The sequence below is a fragment of the Marmota flaviventris genome, chromosome 7 (assembly GCF_047511675.1).
Source record: "Marmota flaviventris isolate mMarFla1 chromosome 7, mMarFla1.hap1, whole genome shotgun sequence".
Lineage (NCBI taxonomy): Eukaryota > Metazoa > Chordata > Mammalia > Rodentia > Sciuridae > Marmota > Marmota flaviventris.
In genome coordinates this window covers 56,338,946-56,352,166 of record NC_092504.1, presented here as the reverse complement: position 1 = coordinate 56,352,166, position 13,221 = coordinate 56,338,946, and the positions used below count along the sequence as shown (strand labels likewise).

Genomic DNA, 13,221 nt, shown 5'->3' with positions numbered 1-13,221 from the left:
TTGATCTCACAACCTTTCACATTCTAGGCAAGCACTTTACTAATGAGTCCCTCCCCACTCTAGCCCTAGCATCCTTTCTTGTGACTGTCTAGTGAAGTTCTGTCTCAAGAGATCCTTAAGCCACCATTAGAGAACTAGTGAATACTAAAACAGGTCATGACAATCTTTGTTACTGGTTAGTCGTAGAATGGTTGAATTTCTATGGAATAAATATTTATTTCTATAAAATAGCAAATGCTTCTTTTTAAAAGGATTGACAATTTTAACATAACTAATCTTGATCTTGAGCTCAGAAAAGAAAACAAAAAACAATGGCCTGAAATGCTGAAGGGGGTGGGAAAGACGTGCTGATGAGGGGAAGCCAGGCTGCTGTCATACCCAGCAGTCACCACAGAGAGGTGGACATAGCACATTCAAGTCACCCAAGCTGGCACACAAGCCTCTATTCTTTTAGAATGGGAGTGTTTCCATCCCTTACAATTCTGCATACATTTACCAAAAATAAATAAATAAATAACAGAGACCACTTTATTGCTTTAACTCATTTTTAAAGAATCTTCCATTTTCCTTAGAATATGATGATTTCTCTATTATTTCACTTTTAATTTTGAGAGGAAGGGAAGAAAAACAAAAGGGGAAAAGGGAAAAATAGTTCATTCATGAAAAACTAGTTAGAATTCTTAGGGTAGTTACTTTTTAATCCTGGTAAATCATTTTTCTAGCATGAGTAAAAAGTATCTCCAAGAGTCCATTCCTGGCCTAAACTTCACTCCTTACCTGAACTTAGCTAAATATTTTCTCTACTGTGGTTCAACATCAAAAGGAAGGAAAATTGTGTCTTGGATTTTATGTCTGTTCCCTCTGAATTTGTAATCATAATTATAATTTATAATTATAGATATGATCAAATTTATCACAAAATAAAATCAGAAGGTATCATTAACACATAATGACATGGATGTGGGCAGGAATATAGGTTTAGAAATAAATATTGTTTTGAAATACACTTTTGTTGGGAAGGAAAGCTATGAAGTAGATTTTTGGTCAACTTCAATATAATACAAATGTCTTATGAAATGTGTCATATTTTTACAATATCTTAATAAAAATGTGGCAGTATAGAACTCTTGATGGAACTTGACAGAATTATTGTGTTAGAAGATATTTTTTATTGAATTTGGTTCATGAGTTCACATAAGAAGGTCATTCTTGAAAAATTAATCATACTAGAATCCTTCATCACAAAAGGAAGGAAAAGAAGAATAAGTTTTTAATGTGTGTGTGTGTTTTTAATGAGCATATATGATCTTAATAATTTCTTTAATTAATGGTGGCGGGAAAGCGTTTGCTTTTCCATTGGCTTTAAAAGCAGTAGACTATGCAACCCAGATGTTTGCAAGGACTATGAGGTAGAAACAGGGAGCAAGTGGTGTAACCCCGCCTCTTAAGTTAAACCAGGATGACATGCATAGTAATAGGTATACATTTTTACAAAGATAGACAGGAGGACACAAAATATAAAAACACAAGGTACAATAGGATTATAGGCAAATCAAGAATTTCCAAGTGACAAAATTATGCAAAGAAAATGATATAATTAATCACACTCAGAAAGGCAATGGGAATAATTATAAAATAGTATTATACTTAATAAACATGAAGAATGAAAAGTTAAGTTATTGATCCTATAACCAGATAGATTAGTAAACTGGAGATGAAGTCAAAGATTTAATATATTTAGATCATGTCATGTCAAATTTTCAATTTCTGGTAAATGTAGTTCTATACCTTTGATTTATTGATAGTGTTAGAACATTCTCAGAAAGAAAAATGCGAAAAGAGTAAGTTGGCTAATAAGGGGAGACTGTAGTTTTCTAACCCAGAATTCATGACAGGAGTAAGAGCAATGTAAGGGTCTGTGTGTGTGTAGAACCCAGAGTGAGACTCTGATAAAGAACATAGGTATAGAAGTCAGACTGACCTGGGTTTGATTTCTAGCTACTGTCTGTGTAACTCAGAAAAAATTATTAACTTCTCTTATCCTCAGTATCCTCATCTAGAAAGTGGCTATGATAGAGATTACATAGCAGAAAAGATCTATTCCAGGGCATGGTTCATAGTAGATACTCAATAAATGTGGTACTGATGTCATCGTTAACATGATCTTGACTGACAAAGTCAATGAGCCTGAAATTGCTAAGCACAGCTCTCACTGGGATCTGAGAGATAGGGGTGACTGGGAGCTAAGTAATGGGCCAGAAGGATGGCTGAAAGGTCACACCTAAAGCCCTGCTTTATTTAAACTTTACTACATTACCCTTTGAGTTCTAACAACCATCTTAAAAATATGTTATTAAAATAATATTATCAATCCCTTAAGCCTTAAAAAACCTTAAGTTGCTAAAGAAGGTGCTGACCTGCACCCTGGTCCCTAATAATTGAAGAAGCTGGAATGAGGCCTGACGAGGAGTTTGTGGAAATGCTGTGTTTTTTCTCCACATAGGATTAGAAATTGGATCAAAGAAGCTGGGGAAGATCATCTCATGGGAAATGATAGTGAACGAGTTCTGTGAGGACAAGTACCATGATTTATTTTAAAAAGTGACAAATCATGAGGGTTATGAGATTGGGCTTTGGTGTTCAGAACTGCCTAAGTTCAAATCTTGATTCTATCATTAAAAACTTTGTGACCCGGTAGTTTATTCATAAATTTTCCAATCTGCACAATAATTAGTAGTATCTTTTTTTTTTTGGTGTCACTGGAGGACTAAATTTTAAAAATCTATGCTGAGCCCTTAATTCAATGATAAACTCAATAAACAGTAACTACTGTGGTCCTCATCATCATCACCATCACCATCATCATCTCTATTGCCCTGGTACAGAGCACAGTATGACATATTATAGGGTCTGGACAAATATCTGCCAAGTACAAACTAAATGCTATCTTCCACACTTCAGAACACTAAACAAATCTTAAAGATAAATTTTGGCCACTCCTCATGTTAAAGATAAACTAATTCAAGCAAAAGCAACCGAAGTAGCAGTGAACTTCATTTGATCTTTATTTCTTGAAGCTTGCCAAAAAAAATGGGAAAAGTAAGCTCAAGGAACTGCCTTTCATCTTTTCGCTGCCCTTTAGTCTCCCTTCACTTCCCCATACAGAATACTAGCAGTTAAAAGGCAATATTTCCCCTGCAGACACACAGCGGAAATCATTTAACCAGCCTGGGAAGCCAGTTATTCTTGCTTCCCAGCAGTTCTGCACTGAATCCATGGTGAGATTCAGCACTTTGAGGCATGAATGACTATAGCTGGCAATGGTCAAGGGGGTTTCTTCATGAACTTAAAGCTGGTGCACTATAATTCCTTACATTCTTCCACATAAAAGGCAGATTTCGGCACACAGATCAAAACAGAGGTCATAAACTTCATGTTCAAAGTAAGCTTGCATAAGCAGGTGGGGGATGGGGAGGGCAACCACCTATACTGCTTAATGCATGAGAGAAAATTGCTAAGCTCATCAGAGACCATTAAACTTGTGAGGGAAATAAGGAGTTGGGCAGGGAAGGGGTTCAGCCACTTTCTTTTGAAAAGTGAAAGTCACACATTTCTCTTGTTCTCGTTCATTTGATCTACCTTTCAAAGACAGACTATTAAGTAAAACTATTCTCTGAAGCTGTCACCTGCTTCTTTAAGAAACACAGTCACATGGAGGAAGGAAAAAGGTACCCTACTCGGAGGTAACCCCTAACACCACTTTTTGTGTGAATTCTGAGGTTAATTATTAATCGAGACTTTTCCTGAGTTCTAACTTAGGTTTTGGTTAAACTGTACCCTCAACAACTGCTTCTTCCTGTATTGACTTTTTAAATGACCTAACAAGAGACCTCTGATAAGTGCACATACCCACATACCTCCCCAAGCTTCAGTGCTAAGAAGAGCATGTGATCTGAAATTAGTTGAGTTTTTCCAGAGATATGAATCCTGAAGTAGAGAACAGCCTGACTTGCTCAAGTAAGAAATCTCAGTTGCCAATGCTTGACTATTTTGTCCTTGTGGTTTTTGAAGGTTTTCCTATATTTGTTGTAAACTACATTATAAATATGTTATAAGCTATGTTGACAAAATGGTTTCACTTACCACATTTTTGACAAAACCCTACACGACAAAAATGCTTACTGAACTCCTGTTTTCACTGATTCTTACAATGATCTTTTGAATTAACCCAAAGTCACCAGATGAAAATAACACAACCATGGATACTAGTGGCAGAATGAGGGTGACCAATGCATGGACTATTTAAGCAAGGCCAAAGGAAAAGCAAGCTCATGTTCCCTGGTCCCTGCATTTCTCTCTTCTTTCTCTGCATTCTAATCTCATCTTATAGATACTAAGGGGCTTTGCATATCAGGGGCAAAAGGAATCATTGTAAAGCAGCTTTAACTCCTCTACAGCCATATCTGGGTGCAGGGTGAGAAAATAGGAAGAGGCATTGTGAGTTCTGCAAATTTTCCTTAAAATAACAATTTACATAGTATCTATTCTCCAGGTCCCTTTAGAATCACATATGATTACTCAACAAACAGGACCTCCAGGATTAAAACCAATTTACAAAATACACATTTTTTAAAAAGGACTTTTAAAAATATCTGGCTTTCCTAATTAGGATTTTATACATATATAAATCATATAGAAATAAAAAGATAAAATGGGAGATTGGGTGGTGATGAGTAAATCTAGACTGATGGAAAATGTTTCTGTCTGTTTCCTTCATTGGTGACAAGGCACAAGCACTGGGTCTTATAAGCCCACTTTCTATAAGCCTGGAGAAATGTATTCAAAGGAGAGCCTCCCACAACCTAGGGTCCTAATTACCCACAATGAACTCTCTAAAGATGATCTCTCCAGATGAGGTCTCACTGCCTGGGAGGCAAGAGCTGCCATTAGGTATTTCCACCAGTAGGTCTGCTGGTGTCTACAGGGGGACACAGGAACAGAATGCATTCTGTCTGGCAGAGGACTCAATGCTGTGAACCTGACCACACCTTCAAGCCTACTTTGTATTGTACCTTGCTTTGCATCAGCAAAAGTAACAACAGATTTCCCTCTCTTTACAAAGAAGCTAAGTCCTTAGTCTTTTAAGGTCCTCTGTACATAACCAGAAATAATTTCTCTAAGTTTATTTTTAATCTTAGCTCCCCATGTGTTACCTGAGAAACAGGCATCTAGTCAGAAATTGATTCAATCAGACACCTGACATTGTGGAAACCAAGGACATAAGACGAATAATTAAATATTTAACAGTTTATGATGTATTTTGTATCCAATATATGCATTAGTCTAAACTCCCCAAAGGCAAAGGTAGTCTTATAAATTTAGGTATTAGAATTCTACCTTCTTAAAATTCATCTGATTGGTTACTGACATAAAATTTGCTAATCTGAGAGAAATGAAGGTCTTTTATTTTCTCTATCTGTATACTTGTATATTGTTTGAATTCCTTAGAAGAATGTTCTACCAGTTATTTGTACAATTGAGAACTTTTTTAAAACCTTAAAATTTAAAGTTACTAAAAATTTTTAAATTTCAGGAAAAAAATTCAAAACATACTGTTACTAAAGATATTGTTGTCTATACTTATTAGATCTATGGCTGATTATAATGTTCTGTACTGTGGTATAAAGCATAAGATATAAATTATCATTAATTGGCATTGTTTCTATAATAGGAAAAAAATAAAAAGCTGTGTCATAAAAGAAAATTGGAAGATTTACAGGCAGGAATTTATTAACCTTCTTCTTTGGTCCTACTTCTGCTACTTCTGCTCTGAAGTAGGCTTTCATATATCAGTTTAAATTTATCTATGTAGGCAGATATCCATCCCCTCAATCAAACCTATGTGTGGACTCCTAACTTGATATACCAGCTTTTTCTTTTCTTCTTCTTCAAAAGTTCATTTCCATAGTTTTCTAATTATGAATCAGTAAGTTTACCCTCATTTCCTTTGGAGAACCTAAATTAGGCCTTCTGATTCGAAGAAAATAGAAACACAACAATAATTAAGAATGGGAGAAAAAATGAAAATGACCATTCTGAACCACTCACAGCATCATATCCAGAAGTCTAATGGAGAGAAAGGAAAGGCTTTAGGTACAAGTAAATGGTAGTTATATAAGTACAAGTCAATGGGGGTTATGTAGGTACAAGTAAATGGGGGTTATGAAAGGAAGGATAGATAGGAAGACAGAGAGTAAAAATTGAGTATGTGTATGGATCAGTCAGGTTGAACTGTGTGAAACTGCCATTCTGATAGGTTAGAAAGTTTCAATATTGTTCATTTTATATAGTTCAACTGAATAACTGAAAAATACTGGTTAACCGGAAATCAAGATAAGCTTTTTTTTGGGGGGAGGGGGGCTACCTGATCTCTGCTTCAGTGTTTTATAAAACTAATATGAACCTTGCAAATATTTTACTCTTCACATAGTCCAATTATCTGTCAGTGTTCTGAGAAGGAGGAAGAAGTATTTTACATATTTACCTTCAAGATGGGAGCCATAAAGACTGACAGACCAGTCAGAATGAACACAAGGGTTCCAGTGACTCTTTGTTCCCTGAAACCAAATCAAAAGATTACCAATCTACCTGTTGTTTTCATAAACATGCTCTTGTCTTTGCATCTTCAAAAAAAGACAACACATTGACCAAACTCATGTTCAGCAAATAGCAAAGATGTTGATATCATATAATTACCTAAAGGACATCATATGAGCTCAATACATCTATAAGAAATCTCTTAAGACTATTACAAAATGTGATTTGAATTCACAAAGAAAGAAATGATTCTGCTAAAGCTTTTTGCTCCTTTTAGAATCAAGAAAGAAAAATCACTTGCTCCTGGTCCATCAATTACTGGCCTCTTTGAAGCCCTTATTTTTTAAACAACTTGTCCTCTTGTGTAATTACACCTTCTTTCATAGGAGACAGATATTACATTGTCCCACATTCTAATTAACAAACAGCTCAGGGAAATTTCATGAGTGCAATAAATCACACCAGTCTAATTTCTAAATCTACAACAACAAAAGTACTTTTTAACCAATATGATTCTCATCCAACACTCCCCTCCCCCACTCCATCCCCAAGAAAGAATCACCCACTGTTGAGGCGTGGGAAATGATGGCTCTGTGGTATGAGCTATCCACCCAGGCACTTATGAGCATGGTTTGCTGCAAAAAGCATCCAACAGAGTATAAAGGTCTTCTACTACCACTCTTCATGGCTACCTGAATTGAACAGCTGGAAGTCAAAGTTTCTCAGTGCTTTTGGGGACAGAAAATGAGTCGGAAAATAAAAATTCCTTTCCTTTACTGAATTTTAAAAATCATAAATAGACACAAGCATTTGGGGGCCTTTACACACAACTGAGATTCAGTGAGTACTGCAGCACCTAAATCACCTGCATGTTGATAAAAAGAATGACTTGTTTGTGTTTTTATGCTTTTTCATTAATCAAAAGAAATTTATATATCATAAGAAATTAACTAAAAAATCATTGAAAACTCCCTTTCTGATGAAAAGTTAATCTTGCTAGAACAAAAATAAAATTATAAATAAATCAATCATCATCAGTTCTGTCTCCTCCAAATCTGCCCATTTCCTTTTGATTGACCCATAGATGTGTGCACAATGTCTTTTGTTGAGCCACTCTCCTCTGATTTAACACACCTCACTCCTAGAAACTTTGGTTGTTCTCCAGGTGCAGATGTCTCTGTCTCCATCTTCAAACTGTCGATGTGAGCAATGGAGATGACAGTAGCAGCCACATACCACGGAAGAGCCATGAAGGAGCACACCACCATGAGAATGGCCACCCAGAAGAGATCCAGGTGATACCCAGCTCCTTTCTGTAGAAAGAGATAACAAAATCACATGGAAAAACATTTGTATTTGCTATCTATTTGCATTACCAGATAGGAATTAAGATTACCAAAAGAAACTGATTCATTTTACTTGAGGAGAGTATCAACTTGAAGGGCAGCTCATTAAGGGAAGGAACTTTATCTTTCTTATAAAGGAAGTTCTCCTAGCAACTAAAACTAGCCACCTTCTACAACTGCCATAGCAGTCATCTCCTCTATTATAGCTTTGAATAATTGTTTAACTTAAAGATTTAAGTCACAGCTTCACTTAGTATTTGCTTAGATTTATGGCTGATCATCGTGTTCTGTACTGTGGAATAAAGCATAAGATATAAATTATCACTAATTGGCATGGTTTCTATAATAGGAAAAGAGAATAAAAAGCTATGTCACAAAAGAAAATCAGAATTTTATATTCAGAAAATGGAGATATTGTGCCTACTTTGAAGAGTTAATAGTACTGTGCTATGAAGTACCAGCAGCAAAGCATCTTGTAGATACTTAAATGTAAGTAGCTGTTACACAGTAGGAGCTCAATAAATGGAGTTAGTAGCAGGACTGGTATTGGTTGTTGCTGCTCACAAACGCATGACAGGCACCTTAAAAACAGGCATTTGGGGCCAACATATTCGTTCACCATCATTAGCAATTAGGGAAATGCAAATCAAAACTACCGTGAGATTTCATCTTAATCCAGTCAAAATGGCAGTCATCAAGAATACAAATAATAATGAATACTGGACAGGATGTAGAGAAAAAGGAACACTTTGACATTGCTGATGGGACATAAATTAGTACAATCAATATGGAAATCAGAATGGAGGCTTCTTAAAAGACTAGGCATGGAACCACCATATGACCTAGCTATACCACTTCTCGGTATTTATCCTAAAGAATTCTTACTACAGTGAGACACGCTTACTCATGTTTACTTCAACACATTCAAAACAGCCCAATTATGGAATCAGCCTATGTGTCTGCCAATGGATGAATGAACAAATAAAATGTGGTACATATACACAATGGAGTTTTATTCAGCCATAAAGAAAAATGAAATGATGACATTTGTAGAAAAATGGATGGAACTAGAGACTGTCATGTTAAGCAAAATAAGTCAAACTCAGAAGTTTAAAGGCTCTATGCTCTCATAAATGGAGGCTAGAGAAGAAAAAGGAAAACAAAGGTGAAGGTGGAACTCTTAAAAATCAAAGGGAGGCCAGCTGAGGAAAGGAAACAAAGAGTGTGAGGTAGGAAGATAGAGGGGAGGGGGAAAATTCTGGGGAGTGATATTAGCCAAATTATATTATTATATTGTGTGCATATATGAATATGTTACAACAAATCTCATCAATCTGTACAACTATAATACACCAATTAAAAATATAGAGGAAAAAAAGGCATTTTGCCTTTTCTCTCCCACAGTGTTTACCAGTATGCTGTTCATCTACACAATATTGAGCATATGTAGACTAAAGATCCAAAACAACCCGAGATGGTACATGGAGGACCATTTCTCACCTCTCATGATATATAAAAATAATTGCTTAACAACCTATTACTCGACATCATTAACCTAATTAATACCCTCTTAACAGTATAGGTTGGTTTGAAACATCACTCAATGGTCACAATAACATTTACTGACTGGAAGAGCAGACAATGTAACAAAAGGTCTAGCTCTTTTACTCCCTAAATCAATATTGTTAAATGTGTTCACAATGTTATTGTATGGTTATATTTCTCTGCTCTATTTATGAAGAAATCAGATGCTTAATACCCCTATGGAGCCTGAGAAAATAGAGCAGTCCATTTTCACAGCATGGAGGCAACAGTACCGAGAGGCAGAGGGGGACGGAGGGAGGAGAGGCTGGCTTTCAAAAATGAGAATGTGATTTACACCAGGATCCTGGTGACTGTTATCATTCAGATCCCGTTACAGTTTGACAGAACACCACTCTCCTTTCACTGAAATGCCAAGATTTCACCTCTGGCTTGCACACATGGGTCTAATCATATTCCCAGAGAACTCATAGCAGGAAAGAGGAGCTGACACAAGAAAGAAAAGCACGTGGTCATCTAGTGCAGGTTTGGATGAGAACAAAAAACAGGTTAAGATGTATCTATAAAAGCAGTTCATTTCAGTTCTGCGGATGGCATTTATCTATCTTTATCTATTAAACTGGGTCAGGGAGGGGCAAGGGAGGCACATGTGGTTCAGATGAACTGGAACAAACTTATTCCATGATGACGAATGAGGTGAACATCATGATATATCTGGGATCTCAGTCATTCATTCTTTCAACAAATACTGACTGCCAACTTAGACCCAGGCACTATTTGAGCTGTTTGTAACACATCTGTGAATAAAACAGACAAAATTCCCTGGCTTCATGGCCCTTCTATTCTACTACAGGAGACTATAAACAACCCAAATAAATAATCTACATAGTATCTTAAAAAGTACTAAGTAGAGTTATAAGAACTTGGGCTTGTACACTGAGTATGATTGGACGGTCTTCAGTGGAGGAGTGACATGATTTGCTAGTGTTCTAAACATTCTGGCTGCAAACTGAGCAGAGTCAGGACAGAAAGACTAGATAAGAGGCGACTGCCATAACCCATGCAGGAGATTGCGATGTTTAGAACCAAACTGATGGCAGTGAAGATGGCTGGATTTCAGCTGTGCTTGGAGGTGGAGCCCTAGGATTTGCTCCCTTCTGCCTGCACATCTGTCATATAGCAACAGTCAATATATACCAATATCTAGAGCTTCCTCTCTCACCTCCCTCCTGCCTGAATCCTACACCACCACCACTTTCAACCTCATGCAATTCCTCAAATGTGTTTCACTCACTAAAGCCTTTTGTATTTCTGCCCACACAGCCTCTTCTACATAGAACTCTAATTTTCCTTCTTTTCCTTGGTTCAGTCCTATCTATCCTGAAGACTTAAATTAGCTTTCACTTTTTCCAATAGTTTATTCTGCCTCAGCCTAGATGAGATGAGTGAGTCGCTAGGTTAGAGATCCTCCTTTATGTTCCCCTGTTTTTCATTTTATGCCTTCCTCTAGCACAGCACTCAAACTATCTTTTTTAATTGTATGTGCATTTATCTATTTTTTATATTAAACTTTAAGTAACATGGGGACCTAGACTGTGTCTGTTTTTCCCCTCTGTATTCTGAATACTTTAGCAGAATGCACGATGAAGAGGTGATTCTCAATAAAGGTTTATTTTAAAAACAGAATAATAAATACTACATATATATTTGCCTGATAGCAACTATAAATTCTTAATTGGCCATTGAAAAGAAAGAGAAAACTTTATTGTTAACTGATAGATATGTGAAACATCTGGGGGTTCCAGGGAGGATGATAGTTGGAAATATCACATAATTTCAAGCCCTATTTAGACTAAAACACCAAAGTCCATGTAAAATTCTGTCTAATAAATACTATGTAACAACATAGTATTTATTAGAATTCCAAAATCCTATTACCAAAGAACTTATGATAAGGATGTACATATTGGCCAGATCAATAGGTCAAAAGAATGGCCATTACAGAAAAAGTTATGCACACTACCCTGAGCTATCTTGATGCTTTCTCTATTTCAACTAAAACAGGTCTTAGTTAGGTGTACTAAAGACGAGCAGAAAAGGACAACATAATACTAAGAAGGGTGAAATAAGAATTTCAGATAGTAGAACACAAAGATAACTATGTATAATCACCAGAATAAATAAAAGTTCTGGGATAAAGTAATTATAGACATAATTACTCTGTACCCCTTGATATCACTGCCTCCAAAGTCTTCCTTCCTTTCAAGGATGCTGAGATGTCTTGCTATTCTTAAGAAGGGATGATCATCATGACCTGAATGTCCTGCTTGGTCTACCTCTATTTCTACCTCCCTCTCCAGGCTCAACTCTCCTCTCCCACTCAGCCACACAGTAGCTCATTCTCATCAGCATACCTCCTCCTGTAAAGCCTGCACACACACAGTGATAAATCACTTCGCTTTCCTGGCCAAGTGATATAAGATTTTGATTTAGAAGGATGGCTCTGTTTGCTTACAGAGGGTATATCAGAAGTGGTCAAGATTGGAGGCAAAGAGCAGACCTGAGAATACTGCCATAATCAGTACTGAGATGAAGTAGTTTAAGCTGAAGTTACAGCACTGGGGAAAGACCATGGGCAGAGAGGAGAGATTTTAAGGAGACTGAGTCTAAAGAGGGAAAAGCAATAACTTCATTTACCAAATTTTGATGCAAACTTATCCAGGCTTATCATGTTTAATACAGTATCCTACATACATTAGACTCTGGAGACATATTGGTTGGAAAGAATGGTAAAAGCTATACTTCAAAGTCCCTGGTGCCCTGAACTATTGCCATGAAGACCTACCTCAGAAGCCAAATGCTTGTGAGAGAAGTTGTTCCTGCAAAACAATTTATATATGTATAAAAATAAGCTATTCCAAAAACATCCTGGTTAGCTAAAAGGACCTGAATGGCTAGATTTGAATGAAATGAAAATAACATTGAAATCCTAGCCCAGTTTTTGCAAAAGAACATTGCAAGAAATATAGAAAATAGCTTTTTTCAAAAATAACACATGAAACTTCTTTATGTTCCTTACCCCTCCTCATTGCCACTGACTTTTTCAGATTCTCATAACTTCTCTCCAGGATTATACAGCAGCCTCTTTCCATCCACTTCTCCCATACGTCTTACTGCTGTCAGTGGGAGAGTCCAAAATGCTGTTCTGATGCCATCCACCCCAGGGTGAGGTTGCACAGGGAGGTCAGCAGTGACATGTAGGCCCAGCGGGCCCAGCCTCGCTTACCATGCTGAAGCTCCTGTATCTAGGACCTTATGGGGAGCCCTTGAGGAGCCTAAAACTCTGTGTTCCCTGACTGTGCCTTGCACATTCTGCACCAGTTCCTTTCTAAAAGCCACGCTTCAAACTGCCCTTCCATCCTCCTCAGCCAGGTTTTAAATCCATTTCCCCACTTCAAATCCAACTTGAATTCCCCTCTTCGTCTTCCATACCACCCAAGAGCCTTCAGCACTCAACACTGTTCTCACCATGAAGTCCTCACTTTACTCTTCATCCTGACAATCCACTTACCCCACAGATTAATCTTAAAAAACTAAATCATTATGTGGCATTTCCCTGCTCAAAAACCTCTCTGGCTTCCTGTTTCCCTTTGCATAAAAATTAAACGCTATGACATCCTCTGTTAAGATTCTATATGGTTGTTCTTCCTAGGACTATTTTGTAGCCCTCCCTCCC

At 36.9% G+C, this 13,221-nt stretch overlaps 1 protein-coding gene across 3 annotated transcripts in view; it reads right to left on the bottom strand.

Annotated features, from left to right (window-relative positions):
- Slc4a4 (solute carrier family 4 member 4) overlaps positions 1 to 13,221 on the bottom strand; it is a 335,968-nt gene that overhangs the window by 17,002 nt on the left and 305,745 nt on the right. For all 3 annotated transcript variants that reach the window (XM_071614333.1, XM_027950854.2, XM_071614332.1), the window contains exons 19-20: positions 7,732 to 7,910; positions 6,545 to 6,617 (exon numbers count right to left, since the gene is read on the bottom strand). In XM_071614333.1, coding sequence (XP_071470434.1) covers positions 6,545 to 6,617; positions 7,732 to 7,910 — 252 coding nt within the window. The remainder of the gene's footprint in view (positions 1 to 6,544; positions 6,618 to 7,731; positions 7,911 to 13,221) is intronic.